The sequence below is a fragment of the Mobula hypostoma genome, chromosome 11 (genome assembly GCF_963921235.1).
Source record: "Mobula hypostoma chromosome 11, sMobHyp1.1, whole genome shotgun sequence".
In the NCBI taxonomy this organism is placed as follows: Eukaryota; Metazoa; Chordata; class Chondrichthyes; order Myliobatiformes; family Myliobatidae; genus Mobula; species Mobula hypostoma.
The window spans coordinates 97,871,688-97,894,353 of record NC_086107.1 but is presented as its reverse complement, the minus strand read 5'-3'; the positions used below and the strand labels follow the sequence as shown (position 1 = coordinate 97,894,353).

At 44.3% G+C, this 22,666-nt stretch overlaps 1 protein-coding gene across 1 annotated transcript in view; it reads right to left on the bottom strand.

The window, feature by feature from the left end:
* sgsm3 (small G protein signaling modulator 3) overlaps window positions 1–22,666 on the bottom strand; it is a 117,993-nt gene that overhangs the window by 36,566 nt on the left and 58,761 nt on the right. The window contains exons 11-16 of the mRNA XM_063062598.1: window positions 22,252–22,397; window positions 15,224–15,319; window positions 8,393–8,524; window positions 7,754–7,808; window positions 2,721–2,851; window positions 500–655 (exon numbers count right to left, since the gene is read on the bottom strand). Coding sequence (XP_062918668.1) covers window positions 500–655; window positions 2,721–2,851; window positions 7,754–7,808; window positions 8,393–8,524; window positions 15,224–15,319; window positions 22,252–22,397 — 716 coding nt within the window. The remainder of the gene's footprint in view (window positions 1–499; window positions 656–2,720; window positions 2,852–7,753; window positions 7,809–8,392; window positions 8,525–15,223; window positions 15,320–22,251; window positions 22,398–22,666) is intronic.

Genomic DNA, 22,666 nt, shown 5'->3' with positions numbered 1-22,666 from the left:
GATGCATTTCAACCAGAGGAGGTGTAAGGTGCTCCTTTCCTCCGCTAGCCTACAGGTCACGCTTGGGCAAGGTGTAGCACCTGCTTAGCCCTCCCCCCACCCCCACCGATCAGTCACATGAAGCTACGGTGCATATCACAAGTCCTGGTTATGCAAGCACTCATGCCAGGCAGACAACCTCTGAGGAATATTGATGATGTCTGGGGTCACCTCTCTTATAAGGCCACTGCCCAGAAGAAGGCAATGGCAAACCACTTCTGTAGAAAATTTGCCAAGAACAATCATGGTCACAGAAAGAGCATGATCGCCCATGTCATACAACACGGCACATAACGAAAACACAATGGCACCCTTCTTTCCATCACAGGGTTCATAACCTTGCAGATCACGGCTCTGCAAACACAAACCCAAAGATTCTTTAAATATAACGAGGAATTCTGCTTCCATCACTCTTTTAGGCACAAGCAAATGGATGCGATATGTGAATGGCTCTACCTACCGTGATGATGTCATTTTTTCGGAATCCCAGCTCATCGTCGTCATGGCGTTCAAAATCCAGGAGGGCTTTGGCTCTGCGCTTTCGATTTCGGGACACAGCAATGTAGGTCTCGTGGTCCTTCTGATGGCTCTCCATGGAATAATCCGGCGTCAGCTCCTGTAAAGGAGGCAGGTTGCACAGTCAGGCAGTGATAAAAAGCTCTCTATAGGTGGAGTGGATTGGGGAGGGGGCAAAGTGGTGTGGGCATGATCGAAATCAAGCACAATATATGATAAACGTGAAAATCATTGAATAACTTTTGAGTGCCTTCATAACTCAGTGGGCAGTGAACAATTTAAGAAAGCAGACACAGGGAAAAACTTCATTTTCTTGAATGCAACATAAAGGTTTATCTTGCGAATTTGCCCATCTCTCCCCTTACAAATTGGCTGGGCCAATGGGTACAAAATTGGCTTGGTCACTGAAGACACAACATAGCGATGGAGGAATTCTCTGATTGAAGGTCCGTGACTGGAGCGTTTCACAGGGATCAGTGCTGGGCCCTCTGTTTGTGATATACAGTAAATGAACATGAAAATGTAGGTGGTCTGGTTATTTAGTTTGCGGTCAATGTGAGAATTAGCAATGACTGTAGACGGCAAAGGATACAGAAGGATACCAGGCCATAGGAGTAGAATTAGGCCCTTCGGTCTGTTGAATCTGCTCCATCATTCAATCATGGGTGACTTACTTCTCAACTCTATTCTTTCGCGTTCTCTCCCCTAACCCTTAACTCCCTTACCAACCAAGACCTGTCAATCGCTGCCTTCAGTACATCCAATGACTTGGCCTCCACAACCCTCTCTTGGCAACAAATTCCACAGATTCACCACGCTCTGGCTGAAGAAATTCCTCACCCCGTTATGTATCTGGAATGGGATGAGTTGAATTGCTGTCATGGTCGTCATAGAGATGGCGGATTGAAGGGCCTGCTCCACGCTGTACTGGTCTACGTTCTTTAACTCTACCGGTTTGGCAGGCCCCATGTGCTCAGCCTCGCCCCTCACTTCAGCACTTGACCCAACCACCTCCAAAGTCTGCCCATTTCCACTCCTCCCTATCCCTCTCACACACACATTCCTCCAGCACCCTCATTCCTTGTTCTGACTTCTCCAGCTCACTGCCGACCACCCCCCCCCAATCGCACCCATCCCACCGCACACTGGGGTCACGTAGACAGCCGCCACCAGCCCTCAGCAGACACCGCTATGGACAAACTAGGATGCTCCCCACTCCTGAGCACTCACTCTGCGGCAGAGACACGAGAGACTGGGGATGCTGGAAATCTGGTTCAACACGCACCAAACTGTTGAATCCTGATGAAGGCAAGACAGCGGCTATTCCATCAGGAGTTTGAGGAGACCAGATATGTCACCAAAAACACTCGCAAATTCTGACAGAGGCACAGCAGAGAGCACTCTAACTGGCTATATCACAGTCTGATATTTTATATATATATATATTCATACTGTAATTCACAATTTTTCTCCATTATTATGTATTGCATTGTACTGCTGCTACAAAGTTAACAAATTTTGCAACATATGCCGGCGATTTTAATCCTGATTCTAAGAGGTATTGGTCCAAAGTGTTGACTGTTTGTTTCCCTCCATACATGCTGCACGACTTGAGTTCCTGCAGCATTTTGTGAGTGCTGGTCTCTGACACCACCCAACCATTTCAACAACTGGGAAACGCTGACCCTTGAGCTCCCCCAGCAGCCAATGGGTTCAATCATTAATGGGGAAAGGTTTGCATCCTCTCCTGCTGCCAGTGCATCTGTGGGGACTCCCCTCGGAGAAAGAAACTTCTCACTACCCAGTGCTTAGCCTCCAATCCAGCAACAATAAGTAGGGACAGGTAGCTGGTGGCTAATGGAAGACGGCCCTCAGTACCCAACAGCATCCAACTGCTCCCCCGTGTGGTCTCCATGTATAACTACAGCGGTGTGAACTTCTGGTGTGAAGTTCCAAACGCGTGCTGTTTTTACGCAGAAATCTGCTTGAAATTTAACAGAGCAAACTTCAATAAATACTGTGAGTATGAAACACAATTCAAAATGCTGGATAACACCTGTGGAGAGGTTTCAGGGTGATGACCTTCTGAGGCTATCTGATCTACAACACAGAAAACCTTCCCCGAGAGGTGCGTGGACACTGCGTGGGCTGTGTGATCTACTTACAATAGTACAATTTTTGGGGTCCAGGCACTGAAAGTGCCGAGCTACTTGCAGGATGGCCTCTCGCAGATCTGCCACCAACTCCGTCTGCTTAATGTTCTTTGCCTTGAGTGCCTCGGCATCTTCATTGTCCCCTGTCAGCGAGAACGGTGGAGAGAGCAGGTACGTGAGCAGACAAGGCAGCAGGAGAAGGGGAGAGAGGAGAGGGGGTGGGACGACTGCAACAGTAGAGAGGAAGGGAGGGGCAAGTAGTGGAGGCAAATAGTGAGGGGAGAGTTGTGGGGGGAAGAAGTATTCTAGGGAAAAAATAGTTCCCAGAAGGGGTGCGGTGAGAATTACATTCTTAATTCTTAATATTTTTAAGAATATGTTTGTTTATTTGTTTTCTAGTATTTTAAGGGCACAGGACACCATTCAGCTCATCAATTCTACCTCTGGTTTCAGCATAGACTAGACAGGCTGAAGGGCCTGTTTCTATGCTGTACTTCTCTATGACTCTGGGTTGCAATTTGAACTCCCACCCTCTCCCCAGAATCCTGTGAATTACCCTTCTCTGTGTGCGCGTCTTTACTATTCCTTATCTAATCCCGTTTCCACGAGCCCTACGGGGAGGAAGTTCCCAGTCGCATCTCCCAGCTGTAGAAAGGTTTCCCCTCATGACTCCTGCATCTTCTGGCCAATATTCTGAACGCTGTGGACAACCTTCACATCCTGTCACTGGCATTGGTAATGTGCTCTAGGTGTGATCCAGCCAGTGATACATAATAGGGTCCACATAACCTCCTTGCCCTTGTGGTCTGTACTTCCAGTCACAAATACCAGGATCCCATTTGCTTTACTAACCGCTGCCTCAGCGCGTCCTGGGCCCCTGGTGAACTTAGAGAAAGGTACTCCCAGATTCTCCCCTGGTGCACGCTCGTTACTCCGCCATCGCAGAGATATTCTCCCTGCTCATACTGGCCTGTGGTACTTCACACTCCTCCAAGTTCCACTTGCCATGCCCCCTGCCCATAGAGCCAGTGTACGGACATCCTCTTGCAGTCTATTCCTGTCCTCCTCGCTGTTCATCTTTTGTCTAATCCAGGGGGTTCTTAACCTTTTTTATGCCATTAAGCAAGGGGTCTGTAGACTCCCTGATCTGGGACCAAACGTCCAGAACTGCATGATCTTCCAAGATTAGTAACAACACTTCACTTCCTTTCCCCATTCCTGAGTCTTTCCGAACACCTTGAATGTTAATGCACAGCGCTGTCCTTTCATCAAGTCAAGTATCAGTTGGTGTCTCGAGATCATAATCCTACTTGGCTTATTCGTGCCCACAGCTCAATAACACTATTCACAGGACCCTGTGCTTGTTCACAAGCTTTCTAAACCCAGTTTGTATTTCCTTGTTTTCTCTCTGAACTTGCTTCCATCCAACATGCTCTATTCCTTTGAACAACTTAGTACTTTTTTAAGAAGATACAGCGACAATTGTGAGGGAAATACTGCCGCTCTGCTGATTGTTTCGGGTAAGATGCCTCAAGGTGCCTCTTCCGTACACACTGGAGTTCAGAAGAATCACCTCATTAAAACCTATTGAAAGCTGACAGGCCTTGATGGAGTGCATATGGAGAGGATGTTTCCTATGGTGGGGGAATCTAGGACCAGAGGACACAGTGTCAGAATAGAGGGGCATTTTTTAGAACGGAGATGAGGAGGAATTTCTTTAGCCAGAGAGTGGCGAATCTGTGGAATTCGTTGTCACAGGCAGCCGTGGAGGCCAAGCATTTAGATACATTTAAGGCAGAGGTTGATAGATTCTTGATTAGTCAGGGCGTGAAGGATTACATGGAGAAAGGCAGGAGATTGGGACCGAGAGGGAAAATGGATCAGCCACTATGAAATGACAGAGCAGACTCGATGGGCCAAATGGCCTAATCCTGCTCCTGTATCTTATGGTGTAAACATTTCCATTCAGACCAGAGGTTCGGTTGTACCACAGACAGAAAGTTGGTAAATAACAGGGAAAAGATTTGTCAAAAGTTATTTTTCCTATTGGAGAGAAACGTACAAGAAGACAAGCTGGATTGCGTTTGTCTGCAGCTGCATGAACCTGTGATGAGGAACTGCTGTGTACTTGTTTTTGCTGAAACATGGCTACAGGACAATCATCTCATGCACCACCTTTCTACAGGCCAGACATCTCAAGGACTTGGGCTTTACCATTATTATTATTTTCATGACAGCACGTTTTACTTTTATTATAATTATATGTGCTAACTGTATCTTGTGCTGTGCGTGACTGCTGGGACTGTGTTTTGCCCCTTGACCCTGGAGGAATGCTGTTTCATTTGGCTGTATTCATGTGTATGGCTGAATGACAATTAAACCTGAACTTGAATTAGGAGTTTCCTTTGACTTGTACAAGGACCATTGCTTTCAGGGAGCAATATAATATGGGAACAAGCATCTTTGTGCTGACCATCAACAAAACCATTTACACTAACACTACATTAATCTCATTAACTCCCCTGGAACTGGACAACTCACTGAGCAATTAACACACCAACCTGAATGTCTTTAGGATTCAGAGCACCCTGGGTCACGGGAAGAAGGTGCCGATTCCAAGGTCAGGGTTGAACCCGGGTCGCTGAGCTGAGAGGCAGCAGCTTTACCCGCTCTGCCACTTTGTAGGAAAGCATCGTCCATCAACAAAGATCCCCACCACCCAGGCCACACTCTTTTCTCCCTGCTGCCATCATCAGGCAGAAGGTACCGGTGTCTCAAGACCCTCACCAGCAGGTTCAAGTACAGTTACTATTCCTCAACCACCAGGCTCTTGAGATGTTCCCACAACCAATGATCTCACTTTATCTTGTTATTTCATGCTCTTGTTATTTATTTATATTTGCATTTGCAAAGTTTGTGGTTCATTGATCCTGTTTACTGTTACTGTTCTATAGATTTGCTGAGTATGCCCATAGGAAAAAGAATCTCGGGGTTGTATGTGATGACATATATGTACTCTGATAATAAATTTTACTTTGAAGTTTTGAACTTTGCACACTTCTCTTTCTGCGCAGACGATTAGGATGGATACGAGGGCCCAGATCTCAGAAATACGAAGGCACAGTGAACCACAATGAAACCTTAGGCAGGCAAGCAAGGGCCAGTAGTGCGGCGGCAGATTAAACTTTAATGCTGAAATTCTAGAGTGTTACATTTTGGGAGCAACTGGGACGAGGCACAATTCTGAATGACGGGTACAAGAACAGAGAGATCTGGAACTAAAAGTGGATAGTTCATTGAAAGTGGTAGAGCAAACAGAGGAAGTGATTTATAAAGCAAACAGATCCTGGAGTTCACTAGTTTATCCTCAGGTAAAGTACTGTAGAGTGTCATTCCACTTCGGGAATGATGTGAAGGCTTTGAAAAAGGCATGGAAGTGATTTCCAAAGAGATTCCAGAGATGAAGACCTTCAGTTCTGTGAATTGAGTAGAGCTGCTAAAGTTGTTCTTGTTGGAACAATGTCATGAAACCCTCAGACCAGCAGGGGGCGCCATGTTGTGGCAGATCTCGATGTTCCCGAGTGTAATTTATGAGTTTATTAGAGTTGTTTAATAACTACTTTTATTATTAGGCTGTCACTGTGTTTTTCGTCACACTCATTAAGAGATTACGGTTTCCCTATGCCTTTCGTGACTTGTTTTGAATTTCGACCCGCACAGGTTTCCTGTATTTTATCACAAAACAAGAGAAAGTCTGCAGATGAAGGAATTCCAAAGCAACATGCACAAAATGCTGGAGGAACTCAGCGGGTCAGGGAGCATCTATAGAAAAGGGGAAACAGTCGACGTTTCGGGCCGAGACCCTTCATAAGGAAACGTCGACTGTTTACTCTTATTGGCAGATGCTGCCGAGCCTGCTGCGTTCCTCCAGCTTCCTGTGTTTTACAGTATGTTCTGTCTGTCTGTCCAGGTACCATATCCGATGTGCACTTTGGTGACCATGGTTTTCCATATAGATCTATCCTTCGTTTTTTGGATGACTTCCATTTCCTCGATGTGTAGCCACCTGGCTATGCTTTTGATGTACATAAACCGAGGTCTTCCTCTAGGTTTGCTCCCCTCAATCTTTCCAGAGAGTATGAGTTTTTCTAGTTCATCTTTCCACATGATGTGTCCTAGGAATCTGAATTGTCTTTCTCTTATTGTTGGTATGAGTGATCGAACTGCTTGGGTTCTTCATTTGATGTGTGTGTGGTCCATGATATTTTTAACATTCTCCTGTAGAACCATAATTCAGCTGCTTCTAGTCTCTTTTCCATTGCTGGAGAAATGGTCCAGCATTCACTTCCATAAGTCAGGATAGAATAAATGCAGCACTGCAGTATTCTGTTTTTAGTGTACGTGCTCATCTTTCTGTCTGTCAATATGGTCTTCATGTTAATATGTTCTACTTAAGATTATTCTGGACCAGTACTCATGGCTGAATTCTGGATTCGAGTTCTGGGTGACCCACTGTTCTGTGTGCTCAAGTCCCCAGTAAATGAGCTCTTAGTTTGATTGTTCCTTGCATTATTCTCTGAATAGATATTCCTTGTTAATTTCTACTAATGAGCCCTGAGTCTGCAGATCGTTACAAACAGAGGAGGTTGCGAGGGGATCTGATACAGGTATATATCAAGGGTATCTGCTCCCATTGGCTGAAGGGGGAAGAAAGAGGGGGCACAGAATGAAGGCAAGTGAAGAACCAAGAATGACAGGACTAAGTTTTTTTTTACCTCCCCCCACCCCACTTATTGGTTGGGGGTCTGAAACGCATTGCCAGGGGGAGATGGATTCAATTAAAAGCAATTTAAAAGTGTTTGAAAGTGTTTAAAAGCGATTTGTGTCTGCAGAGGAGAGTTGTTGCTGGCTGTGGGGAGAGTGGGGTTGGGGAGGGGGGAAGGAGAGGATGAGTAGATTGCTTTTGCATAGAATTAGTCCTCCTTTCACACTGAGATTCAGGAAAATGCAAGTGCGCGTCTCAGAACAGCAGAAAATAAACTTACCGAAGAGCAGAGCTCCCAGGCCGGACTTCCTGCGCTGGGACTGTCGTCGAACTATCTGGAAATGAAGACAAAGGAGTGACAGGCCATGGTAAAACACGAAAGCAACAAAGCCAGAGCTCAGCCCCTGGCATCTTTGCAGAAACATCTCCTGGAGGCTTAAGAGCCTCCTGAACAAGGCCAGTGGACTGGCCACGGCATCAACACAAACACTACCTCGCTCCGAACTGAGGCTTGTACCCAGTTCCCAGATCATACCCAGCCGGTCTTCACAGAGCGCAGCCACACTAACACCACGAGCATTTCTGGACCCAGTCACTCAAAAGCCACAGACCCCTTACTCTCACATCACTCCCCCGCACCCACCCATTCTCAGTTCCTGCACCTTTTCTACTGGATTCCCTGATCCTATGCCGTACCCCTTGTGCCACAATTGCTCCCTGTCCCTTCTACAACTCTGAACCCCCCCCCCCAATTTTCTCCACCCTACACCTGCATGTTGCTTGGGCTCCCTCAGTCCCCCTGACCTCTCACACCACACCTGCAGAGCTTGACTGTTTTACCCTCATGCTCTTGTGGAAGGACCATCACACCCTTTCTGCTACCAGCATCCCAGACAGAGAGTGCTGCCTGGTCGCTCACCTTGTTGAAGTTTGGCAGTGGCGACTGGGAGTTGTTCAGCTGGCCCTGCTCCGCTATCAAATAGGCCAGATGTTTGCTCCTCTGTGCTTCAATCATCACGTCTGTCAGTGACCCAGCAATCTTCATCGACTCCTGAAGAGAAATGATCAGTTGTTTAATGCACAAATCTGCAACTGGGAGGCCAGCTGATAAAGTCATCTCAGGTCGTGTTTAAAATGGTCTGGACTGGGCTATAGAGAGGGCAGAGCACACAGACAGTCGGCAGTAGGGAGTAGAGAGTGGGCTACCCCCCACTCACCAAGCCCGCACCTATGGTTGACAAGGCCACTGCTGATGTAATTTGGACCTCAGCTCTACCTTCCTATCCATTCCCTACAACTATAGGGAACAATGATTTATCATGACGTTATGTGACAGGCACCCTGTCTTAAACGGGTGGCCCCTGATTCTGAAATCATGCCCCTTGTCCAATCTCGAAGAAGCACCTTCTCATTGGCACTCTTGGAATCTTGCCCGCTTCTGCAAGACCACTTCTACTTCTAAACTTCCAGTGAGTATAGACTCCCTCCCCGCCCCTCAATATGTCAACCTCATCACCTGCTGCCGCGCGTACTCACAGGTCGAGGACCCTTTCAGTGGTGAGGTTATAACCATTGCTGGAGAGGTTCTGTGCACACTAGGGTGACCACAGTGAGGTTGTTGCTGCTGAATAAACTGACTTTTTCCATCTGGAAGTTCCCAAACATTTCTGAGTCCACTTGAACATTCTCTAAAGCCAAATTAACCATGCATATGAATGAAGATAGCTCCAGGTGACTGGCTCACATTGCCCAACAGTATTTTTAGCAATTTATCATATTTGGAGAACTGTACTGAATACAGATCTAGACTTACTTAACCATCAAGGTGATGAGAAATCGGCAGCTTTCTTCTATCTGCGTAACATGCTGTGCTTTAAGAGATCCAAGACCACAAGACATTGGTGCTGAATTAGGCCATTTGGCCCATCAAGTCTACTTCACCATTTCATCATGGCTGATCCATTTCCCTCTCAACCCCAGTCTCCTGCCCTCTCTCTGTAATATTTCACGCCCTGACTAATCATGAACCTATCAACCTCCGTCTTAAATATACCTGGTGACTTGGCTCCCACAGCTGCTTGTGGCAAGGAATTCCACAGATTCTCCACCCTCTGGCTAAAGAAATTCTTCCTCATCTCCATTCTAAATGGAGGACCCTCCATTCTGAGGTTGTGCCCCTTGATCCTAGACTCCCCCCCTATAGGAAACATCCTCCCCACATCTACTCTATCTAGGCCTTACAACTTTTGATAGGTTTCAATGAGATCCCTCCTCATTCTTATTAATTCCAACAAGTAAAGGCCCAGAGCCATCAAACGCTCCTCATATGACAAGCGTTTCATTCTCAGAAATCATTCTTATGAACCTCCTTTGAACCCTTTCCACTGTCAGCACATCCTTTCTGAGATAAGGGGCCCAAAACTGCTCACAATACCCCAGGTGAGGCCTTGCCAGTGCCTTATAAAGCCTCAACATTACATCCTTTCTTAAATAAGGGACCTAAAACTACTGACAGATCAATGACAGATTTAGTTCTCCTATTATCACCTTGCACTAAAATGGACTTGTTTCTTTGTTCTGCGTTCTTTTTTTTAATAAAAGCTGTCTATAATTTGTTTATCTTGTGATGCTGCTGAAAGTTATGTTTTTCACAAGACTTGTGCACGGCCTCTCGTCTTTAGCACACTGGGTGAACGCCCAAGTTCCTGCGGTTTTTCATCAATTCTCTTATGGTTATTATTCTATTAATGATTTATTGAGGATGCCCACAAGAAAATGAATCTCAGGGTTGTACGTGTGACATATATGTACTTTGGTCATAAATTTACTTTGACTTCGACATGTACTTGTGGTTATGACAATAAACTCAACTTTGACTTTATTATCAGCTTCCTTCTGTCTAATGACTGTTTCAAGTTAGCATTTACTGGTCCCCCTCTCCATATTCACAATAATGTACTTTGCAGCAACATTAATTCTATATAAAAGTTTCAAGTTATTTATTAATGATCTACTTCTCCTTTATTGCTTTAATTATTTAGTTCTTCCTACATGTGCAAAACACATGCTCTAAGTAATCTATTACTGATGCACTCTACCCTTAATGGTTGATTATATTGTAATTTACGTATTGTTTTTACTTCTGAATCATACAGAGCTTTAAATAATCAATGAGTGAATCTCTGAACATTACGTTCTGACACTTGTCTGCCCCATCTGTATATGACCTGTATCCCACTCTATTTTTTAATGGTCCTTTACACTGTTCACAACCCCAGCAATCTCAGTGTCATTCACAAACTTGCCGATCCACCCATCTACATTTTCATCCAAGTCATGGTCATTGCGTCTTGTAAGGCACTGACAGGTGGCTCACTGGCCTGTAATTACCTGGATTATCCCAATTTGCCTTCTTGAGCAAAGGCATAATGTTTGTTACTCTTCAGTCCTCTGGGACCTGGCCTGTTGCTGTGAGGACATGAAAGATCTTTGTCAAAGCCCCAGTAACCTCCTCACTTGCTTCTTTCAATATTCTGCGGTATATGCCATTAGGCCCTGGGGACTTATCCACCTTCACGCTTTTCAAAAGACACAAAACTCCCTCCTCCTTAATTCAAAATGTCCCAGCACATTAGCACATCATTTCTTAGATTAACCAGTTTCCCCCTGGGATCAATAAAGTATGACTATGACTATAAGGAGCTCAAAATTGCTCACAATACTCCAAGTGCGGTCTGACCAATGTCTCATAAAGCCTCAGAATTACATTCTTGCTCTTGTATTCCAGTCCTCTCAAAATTAACATTAATACTGCATTTGACTTCCTCACTACCAGCTTAATTTGCAAGTTAACTTTTAGGGAATCCTACATGAGTACTCCCAAGTCCCTTTGAATTTCTGATTTTTGAATATTCTCCCCATTTAGAAAATAGTCCACACCTTTAATACTTCTGCCAAAGTGCACAACCATGCACTTCCCAACACTATACTCCATCTGCCACTTCTTTGCCTATTTCCCCAATCTGTCTAAGTCGTTTGGCTCCCTTTATTCCCGCCCTCTGCCTCCTGCCAGCCAGCCAATCTCTATCCATGCTATTACTGATTTTTCCTGTAATACTATGTCTCTTATCTTGTTAAGCAGCCTAATGAGCAGCACTTTGTGAAACACCTTCTGAAAATCCAAATAAACAACACCCACTGACTTCCTTTGTCTATCCTGCTTATTATTTCATTAACGATTTCCAACAGATTCGTAAGGCAAGATTTCCCCTTTAGAAAACCATGCTAACTTTGACATCCAACGTACTCCAAAACCTTATTCCTTAATAAAAGACTCTAACATCTTTCCAACCACTGAAGTCAGGCTAACTGATCCATAATTTTTCTTCTGCTTCCTTCCCTTCTTAAAGAATGAAGTGACAATTTTCCAGTCCTTGGGAACCATTCCAGAATCTAGTGATTCTAGAAAGATCATTACCACTGCCTCCAGAACCCTGGGGTGTAGTCCATCTGGTCCAGGTGACTTAACTACCTTCAGACCTTTCAGCTCCCGAAGCACCTTCTCCTTAGTAATAGCAACCACACTCACTGCCCCCCGACACTCTTGCATTTTTGGCATTCCACTAGTGCCTTCCACAGTGAATCTGTGTATTCAGTTTGTCTGCCATTTCTTTGTCCACCATTATTAGCTCTCCAGCATCATTTTCCAGCAGTCCGATATCCATTCTCGTCTCTTTTACTCTTTATATATCTGGAAAAACTTTTTTATATTATTGGCTAGCTTACCTTCCTAATTCATATTTTCTCTCCTAATAGCCTTTTTAGTTGCCGTCTGTCGTTTTTGAAAAACTTCTCAATCCTCTACCTTCCCTGTTTTTTGCTATATTATATGCTTTCTCTTTTGCTTGTATGCTGTCTTTGACTTCCTTGTTAGCCATGGTTGCCTCATTGTTCCTATAGAATTCTTCTTCATCTTTGGGAGGTATCTTTCCCGTGCCTTCTGAATTTCCTCCAAAAACACCAGCCAGCTGTTCAGTATCATCCCTGCAGGTGTTCCCTTCAAATCAACTTCGGCCAGCTCCTCTCTCATGCCTCTGTAATTCCCTTTACTCCACTGTAATACTGATACATCCAATTGTAGCTTCTCCATCTCAAAATGCAGGATGAATTCTATCATATTATGATTACCACCTCCTAAGGGTTCCTTTACCTTAAGCTCCATAATCAAATTTGGGTCATTTCATAACACCCAATCCAGAATTGCTGTTTTCCTTAGTGGGCAGAAACACAAGCTACTCTAAAAAGCCATCTCATAGGCATTCTACAAATTCCCTGTCTTAGGATCCAGCACCAACCAATTTTCCCAATGTACCTGCATATTGAAATCCCCCCATGATAATCGCAACATTGTCCTTTTAACATGCCTCTTCTATCTCCCATTGCAGTTTGTAGTCACATCCTGTCTATTGTTCTAAGGCCTGTATAATAGGGTCTTTTTACTCTTGCAGTTTCTTAACTCTACCCACAAAGATTCTACATCTTCTAATCCTATGTCACCTCTTTCTAAGTATCACACCCGCCAACCTCTAACTGATCATTTACCTTATTCCGTATACTGCATGCAAATATAACACCTTCAGTCCTGTATTCATCACCCTTTTGATTTTGGCCCCTGGTTATACTTTAACTCGTCCCACTGACTGAAATTTTGCCCTATCATCTGCCTGTCCTTCCTCACAGTCTCACTACACTCTGCATCTGCTAACTGCCCCATCCACAGCCCCATCACTCTGGTTCCCACCCCCCTGCCAAATTAGTTTAAATTCCCCACAAAGGCTCTAGCAAACCTGCCCCCAAGGTTATTGGTACCCCTCGGGTTCAGGTGTAACACGTACTTTTTGTACAGCTTATCTCTTCCTCAGAAGAGTTTCCAATGATCCAGAAATTTGAAACCCTGCCCCAATTCTTCAGCCATGCATTCATCTGCCAGATCATCCTGTTCTTACCCTCACTGGCACATGGCAAGGGCAGTGATCCAGAGACTACTACCCTCGAGGTCTTGCTTTTCAGCTTTCTGCTTAACTCCCTTTATTCACTCTTCAGGACCTCCTCCCTTTTCCTACCAATATATACCATGACTTCCGGCTGTTCACCCTGTCCGTTTAGAATGTAGTGGACCCGATCCGAGACATCTCTGACCCTGACCCTGGGGAACAACATGCCATTTGGGTGTCTCTTTCACATCCACAGAATCTGCTTTCTGCTCCTCTAATTATGGAACCCCCTATCACTACTGTACTCTGTTTCTCCCCCCCGCTCCCCTTCTGAGCCACGGAGGCAGACTCAGTGCCAGAGACCCGGTCACTGTGGCTCCCCCCGGTAGACTGTCCCACCCCCAACAGTATCCAAAGCGGAATACTTATTATTCTCTGTGCGTTACCCATCGACTCAGCCCTTGCAGCTACACTGGAGTCTCCAGTCACGCTGGAAAGTAATCTCAAGTGGGTTTGATGTGGTCTGTGCACATCCCTGGATTAACCCAAACAACTGAGCAAAGTATCTAACAGCCTCCTTCTAAGCTGTCATAAACAAGTAATCCTTCCCTCATCCTGGTTTGGTGTCTTCTTCTGTGAGCACTGTTCCGATAAAGGGGTATTATTTTAATGGAATATATTGTTGGTCCTTCACTAGTAACTGACTCACCCGTCACACACAGTGTTAAACTGATGATCGGACACAGTGCTCGAGTTAATTATTACTGACTTACTTACTGCACGTTCTGCAGCTGGCTCTTTGTCAGTGAACGACTTCTCATCACATTTGTCAATTGATTCATTCATTTGCCCATTACGTCGCTGGCGTTTAGGTCCTCCAATCTCTGTCTGTCCATATCGTTGCACACGGGTGTGGAAGGATTCTTCATTGCTCTTTCCTTAACAAATCTTTTTAACCAGTTAGGGTTGTTAACCCTGAGCTGAACCCCCAAAACCTGGAGGACCAGTGGACCACTCTTAGTCTGACCTCTACACTTTGACCTGTTTGGTTTGGGTGACCCTATCACGAGCCAAAGCATAAAGCCCTGACTCCAGCCAACTCAGCTCTCCGGGTCATTGAGGCACGCAAGCCTCCAAACCCTACAACAAGGCTGTGGTCCTCTTGGAGGACATTTGTTAATTATCAGGAGCTCACTACAAATTATATTATTGGTAGTTTATTGTTGACTGGCTGTTCGTCACTTTTCTCAGCTGTCAATTGCTGCCTGGCCGTGAAACAACAATAACAGAGCACAAGCTGACTCCTCCATCACACTCTGTGTTACAGTCTGGTCCACTACCCAATAAATGCAGTGGTGCTAGAGAGTTTGTGAACCCTGTAGTATTGCTTTACAAACCTGAGTAATACTCTAGATTCAAAAGTCTCCGTAGCTTGGGTAATTTCTCTAAAATATTCCATACTGCTATTTGCTATTGTTTGCATGTGGGGGGGGGGTGTAGTGCAAGTGGGGGTGGGGGGATCGATGCGTCTGCTGCTGCTTGTGTGTGTTATTTATTTAATTGGGTTCTCCTTATCTAGTTTTAGGACTTGCATGAAGATCTTATCACACTTTAAGTCATACTTATGCAGAAATAGAGAAAGTTCTACAGGTTTTACAAACTTTCTAGCAGCACTGTACTTTGCAAGCCCAAGAGCAGGCTTGGTGGCCTGAGCCACCTTGTCTGGACCTGATGATAAGTTTTGAACGGCACTGGACCTTTATGAGAGATTCGGCATCTTCGATCTGCGACGGGATGTCTGACAAAGTGTTGAAGATGGAAGCTGAATTTTCTGACTGGATGAGTTCCTCTTCCTAAAAAAAAAGAGCAATAAATTTTAAATTTATAAAGCACCTTAGTGCCTACTCCAGGCATCTCACCAGGTACAGGTGTGGCTGCATTTCAGATGCACAAATATGTGAGTAAATCTATGCAGCAAAAGCAAAGGAATGACAACTGTACGAATGACCAACTCGTGTGTTTTAATGTACCTTCAGAGAGGAGTGATGTTCAGAATACTGATAAACTCCCTGAGCAACTTCAAACAGCACAGCGGGCGCTCACGTGGCTTGGTATATCTAACCTTACCTAAAATAATTATTTAAAAGATAAGACATCCAACATTAACTCACACCTTTATCAAACACTGCTGTGCACACATCCTGGCTGAGCTGACACACCCAGGAATGCTCCGCATTTGACCTACGGTATAACTGGCTCAAATCAAATGGTTCAATTTAATATCAGAGAACGTATGTGGTATACATCCTGAAATTCTTACTCTTCACAGAGACATCCGCAAAACAAGGAATCCCAAAGAATGAAAGACAGTAACTTCAGAACCCCAATGCCCACCTTCCCCCTCCCAAGCACAAGCAGCAACAGAAGAATCACTCCTCCCCCACTTGCACCAGCCGATGCACCACAACCCGCCCCACCATGCAAGCAATAGCAGATAGCAGTATAGAATACTTCGGAGAAATTTCCCCAGCTGTGGAGATTTGTGAGTCTGGAGTAATACTCAAGTTTGTAAAACAATGCAAATTGTAAAGGTTACCAGGTATGGTAGATGGAACTAGATCTATTCTCACTGCTGAGACCAAATAGTCATGAGGAATGATGCAGTCACTGATACTTGCTCAATATTGAACAAGTTTTCTAACCAACTTAATATTGTACTTCAATTCCAAGAGCTACAAATTTAGTTATGCCTCTAGTGAATTGCTTTATAAAACACCTTCTAAAGGTCCACATAACAATATCCATTTACATTTCCCTCTCTCTTTGCTCTGCATGATGCTATTAAATTTCATCTGGGCTCGCCCTAATCATGTAAACATTCTCATCTATCACTCTATCTTTAATTATGGACTTATGATTTCCTGAAAATATTTTGCACTCATTAATTTTGTCGAGTTCCTGTGTTCCATTTAGTAGTAGATTTCTTGGGATGGCCAGAGGTTGTCCTTTCCCTCAATTGTAAATACTGACCCAAAGTAACAATTCAACATATCCAGCAATTTTCTTATATTAATTTACAAAATCATCATTATTTATTTCAAAATAGGTCATATTTCTCCTTCATCTTTAATTTTCTCTTATACAGTACTGAGCAGAAGTCTCAGGCACCCTAGATTTTTTATATGGTTTCTGATGGTGTGACCTCCACAGAGCCCTGGCCGCAACATCATCGAGGCTGTCTGGGATCACCTGGAGAGACAGAAGCAAGCGAGACAGCCAAAGTTTGCAGAAGAACTGTGGCAAGTTCTCCAAGATGCTAGGAAACATCTAACAGCTGATTTTCTTACAAAACTTCACAACGGTGTACCTTTGAGAATTGATACAGTTTTAAAGGCAAAGAGTGGTCACACCAAATATTTGATTTGATTTAGCTTACTGCTCTTTATAGTATTTTTTTTGATATTTACAAATTTTTCACTTCATTACCATTGAAAGCATTTTTGCTTTACAGAATTTTTTTATATGTGCCTAAGACTTTGTTTACATATGCAATTTTATTTCCACTGTTTCCACTCAATTTTTGCCTTTTTTAAAAAATGTTCTTTGTTCCTTTCTTGGCACTAGCCATTGTGATATTGTACAAAGATAAGGGACTTTAGAATGTCCCTTATCTTTGAGGATACTTTGAATATTGCATACAGTTCTGTTCGCCCCACTATAGGAAGGATGTTGAGGCTTTGGAGAGGATGCAGAAGAGGTTTACCAGGATGCTGCCTGGTTTAGAGGGCATGTGCTATCACGAGAGGCTGGATAAACTTCGGTTGTTTTCTCTGGAGCACCAGAGGCTGAGAGGAGATCTGATAGAGATTTATAAGATTATGAGAGGCATAGATAGAGTGGACAGAGAGTATCTGTTTCCCAGGGTTGAAATGTCTAATACCAAAGGGCATGCATTGAAAATGAGAGGGGGTAGGTTCAAGGGGGATGTGAGGGGTAAGTGTTTTACTCAGAGAGTGGTGGATGCCTGGAATGTGCTGCCTGGTACAGTGGTAGAGGCAAATACATTAGAGGCTTTTAAGAGATGTTCAGCGAGGTACATGAATGTGTGGAAGATGGAGGGATATGGATGTTGTATAGGTAGGAGGGATTAGTTTTTGGGTTTTTAAAATTTACTTTAGCCAGCACAACACTGTGGGCTGAAGGGCCAGTTCCTGTGCTGTACTGTTCTATGTTCTTTGTACAAAATATTCTACATCATGGTTAATCCTTTTACCTTCATCAATACACTCTGTTTTTATCCACTCTAAGATACTCTCAGAATATCAGGGACAACTTTAACCAAATATAAAATCTTAGGGTCACCTTCCAATTCCCCTTCCATTGCACACAATGGTATTATAATGGGTATTAGATAATTGTTCACTCTTTTAAAGACTGTTAGCTAAATCTGGCCCATTACTAAAATAAGATTACTTGTTTCTTGCTAGTTTTGGTCATCTTGTTGCAGAAGGTCATCCTGAACATCACATTTCATTCAAAATCTAATCTATTTAGCTCAATCTAAATTTTGGTTGCCTAAATTCTGCATTCTGCAAGTACACACCAGCTTCTTATACCATCTCTTACTGGGGTCTTCCACGCCTTCCTACTGCTGTTTAAGGGTAGGACTATGACATTGTAATTGCATTAGAGAAAACTGTTTGCTCCATCGAGTCAACGATAGGCCTTTGTTTAGCTGTCTTTCCTTTAGGTTTTTCTTTCAAAATTTTTTGGGTTTGGAAATTGACAAGAACTCTGAAATTTACAGCCTGTGCATAATTACTGTTGAGAAATCCCCAAGCTAAGGTAATCTTTTTGTTATTATCAGGATTCTAAACCAGTGACAATGGAGGAATAGTGATAAATTTCCAAAGCAGAATGATGCATGACAGAGTGCGGTGGTGTTCACAGCCATCTACTGCCCTTTTCCTTCTTGGTGAGAGAAGTCATACGTTTGACAGGATCTGGGTGAGTAACAGCAGTGCCTGTTGTAGATGGTGCACACTGAGGCATCCATATGCCGGTGACAGAGGGAATGACTGTTTAGACAGTTGATGTTGTGTCAATCAAGTGGGCTGTGTTGTCCTGGTAGCTGTCCAGAGGCCATTCACTGGGCTAATTCCTGAGATGGAAGGGTTGACTTATCATGAATGACTTAAAAAGTCAGATCTGTATTATAACCATAAGATGTTGGAGCAGAATTAGACCAGTTGGCCCAGTGAGTCTGCTCTGTCATTCTATACTTTGTCATTTAGAAAAGGAAGAGTAACTTTATTGAAACTTAAGGTCTGAATGAGCAAGACAGATAGACATTGAGATGGTGGGAGGGTCTCAAGGGAAGGACAATGAGGCAAACAGGAATTCCTTCTTGAAGAAGGTGGTGAACCTCTAACATAGAGGGTTGAGAAGGCTACATCAATAGAGGTATTTAATTCACTCATTCATTATGTGCTGTGTCATTTACCTTGACCATGACTGTTTTTGGCCAATTCTACAAAAGTGGTTTTCCATTGTCTCCTTCTGAACAGTGTCTTTACAAGGTGGGTGACCCCAGCCATTATCAATACTTTTCAGAGATTGTCTGCCCAGTGTCAGTGATCGCATAACCAAGACGTGATATGCATCAGCTGCTCATGTGACCATCCACCACCTGATCCCATGGCTTGATGTGACCCTGATCGGGAGGGGGGGGCGGTAAGCAGCTGCTACACCTCACCCAAGGGTGATCTGCCGGCTAGTGGGGGGAACGAGCACGTCACCACTCCTTCAGTAGAGATGCATCTCCACTCCACCACCCAGATATTTAATAAGGAGCGGAGTTTTAGAAATATAGGGGAGTTGAGGGCAATATGAAGCTATTAGAAGAATCTAGAACTCTGCCATGGATGGTCCAAGCCCAGATGTGAAAGGAGAAAGGTTGGGTATGGGGCTAGCAACCTCATCCTGTAAAAATCCACAGAAATACCAACAGAAGTCTGAAAGAACTCATCCCTGGGAGAGGAAGGACACCAAGAAACTTGAAAGACTGGTCCAGGTTTGAGGATTCTGATGAGCTGCTGGTAGTGTTGATGAGCTTAAGAAAGAATAAGAATCTAGCCATGGTCATACTGAATGGTGATCAGGTTTGAGGGTTGAGTCTCGTGTAATCTTCTCCACTGCAACAATGTCACTTGGTTAGGTGGAAAAGAGCTCATTATAGCTGAGCTTCTCACTTTCCACCTTCTCTGTGGCTTGCACTGGCGCAGCCATCACCCCGATGTCTGAATGAATCAAACCAGGATACAGACTTTCCTCCAAGCTGCTTACTATTCAAGAATATCCCCACTGTTCGAAAACACTCCATTACTCTCCAACCAACCATCTGAACGTAGGCCGCTCATAATGGACACTTGCTCCACTTGGGGGCATCGCAGAATGGTCTACTTTTCTGGCTTGCTTGCCATTTTCCTCTGTAATTATTCCTGTGCATCCTGGACAATGTAGAGCAGGGGTTCCCAACCTTTGTTTATGCCATGGACCAATACCATTTAGCAAGGGGACCATGGACTCCAGGTTGGGAACCCCAATTAAAGGTTTTACAGGTTACAGTCATGCATCACAAAAACAGGCTCTTCTGCCCATTACATCTATTCTGACTAAGCACCCATCTATATTAAACCCATTTATGAGTGGCTGGTCTCATGTCAGCTATACCTTGGTAATTCAAGTGTTTACCTACGATCTTCTAACATGCGAGAGTACTTGCTTCTACCTCCCACCCAGGCAGGGTTCTCCATTCTACTGCAGCCGTGGCCCAGCCAAAAGATTTTCACATCCTTCAGGAGGTGTGGTGGCTAAATGTTGTTGGTGCTGCTCTCATCCAGAAAAGTGTACAGTATTCCTAAAGGTTCTGAGGTACCTTGTTGATGGTTGATAGGGATTGGGTCTACAGAGCTTGGATGGGGATGGTGGTGGGTAACCAGGCACCACAGCATACCCAAGTCTTTGTGGACATAATATTAATGAGGTTGGTTTGAGTTGAGCTCCTAGTCAGCGCTAATCCCAGGATGCTGATGCAGTAATGATAAACTTGAAGATGATAATGCTATTGAATGGTAAAGATGCATCGACTTTCTCTTGTTGGTCGATTGCCTGGTGGAAATCTGACCTGCCTTTTCCAGAATGTTGTCTGGACCTTGTTGCAAGTAGGCAGGGACATGGAAAACGTTTGGAATTCCAGCCTCCACCTCCGTGTCTGGCCTGATGGAATGGGACTATTGATGAAGCAATAATCTGAGGTGGTCAGGTTTTGGACAATCCAATAAAAACCTTATAATCTACTATCTGACTTTTTGGAAACCCCAGTCGTCTGGTGTCTGGAACACCAGGTAATGTTTGTCATGTATCCATACCACCCACTGGGCCCAAATTCCCGCGGCCCTTTCACTCGGCAGGGCCCATTTTCCTGCTCACCTCAGCCCTGGTTTCCACTCTCCCTCTCCAACCACTAGGACCCTGATTCCCACACTCCCTCTAACACACCGGGGCCCCGGTTCCCACACTCCTTCTAACACACTGGGGCAGAAGTTCCTGCACACCCTTGAACATACCTGGGTCCTGAGCCCATGCTCTCTGTGACCAGTGGTGTTCTGCAGGGATATATATCTGGATAGGTGAGCTGATTATTAAATCAGCAGATGATACAAATAATCAGAGATGTGGAGAGTGAGGAAGATTGTCAAATGATTCAGCTGGATATAGACTGGTTAGTAAAGTTGCAAATGTAAACTGTTGTGAGGTGCTATACTTTGGGAGGCTAAGTATATGATGAAAGTTTACAGTAAATGGCAGGATACTTAGGAGCTTTGTTGTACACAGGGATCTTGGGGTGCAAACCCAAAATAGCTCCCCGAAAATGGCAACACAAGTACATTGTGTGGTAAAGAAGGCATACAGCATACATCAGTCGGGTGTTGAGAATTAAAGTTGGCAAATCACGTTGTAGTTCTATAAAGTTTTAGTTAGGTCACATTTGGAATGTTGCGCACAGTACAGGAAGGATGGGAAGGCTTTGGAAAGGTTCACTAGGTAGCTGTGGATCAGATTGTATTACCTATCAGGAAAGCTTGGAGATACATGGAGTATTTTCTCCAGAGTGCCAGCGCCTCATATATTAAATATATTAGATAGAATGGCCTTTTTTCGGTCAGGGAATCGAAGGATATGGGCCATGCATAAGCAGATAGGATGAGTTAAAATTGGCATTGACAGCACAGGGATTTTGAGCTGAAGGGCTTGTTCCTGCGTTATTTCATGTTCTACAGAATGTACCACCGTCACAAGGAATGGAGTTATAATTACAGAGAATTTCAACTTTCCCAGTATCAACTGACTCAATGTGAGAGGCTCAGAGGGAGTATAATTTCCTCCTTAAAAAGAGTGAAAAAATGCCCAGTGCCTTATGAGATGTATCCCAGTCTCCGAGGGGGTAAGGGCGAACAAAGGAGATGGCCAAAGCTCTGACAAAGACTCCCACAAGTGCAAAAGCCAGTCTTGTGCCAACTGAATTCACTACACACAAAGGCAGGAAACTACTGAGAGCCCTGGACCCTTTGCAATCCTCAGCACTTAACACGAACCGTTATTGTGAAGCTCACAACAGTCGCGCTGCCATAAACAACAGGGATGGGGGTGGGGGGAGGATGTATGTACACCTCTTCCAAAATACATACTACAGTCGATTCACTCAATACAGCTGTATGCATACCTTCATTTTCAGCATTCCCAAAGTGATCTGGAAGAGCAGAACAGAGCCCTCGCAGAAGAAAAGGTCCCAGACCCGGAGGAGGATGTTGATGTGTACTACACTGGCAAATGCTGTCAAGAACCAGTGCAGGGTGATCAAGGACAGCTCTGGATACAACACAAAATAGGTTACCATTAGAAGGTGCAACTAAAGTAAAGACACAAGAGTCAGCTGGGAGCTGGAGCAACCATCTGCTGGAGGACCTCATACGTCTTGATGCAGGGTTTCAATCCTGAATGATAGATGCCGCTCGGCCTGCTGTGTTCCTCCAGCAGATCGTTTGCTATTGCACTCAAATAATCCTACAAGCCAAGGGGTAAAGGGAAATGGGTTTTACACCAACTGTAAGGTGCCTTCCCTATTTGAAATATAAAAC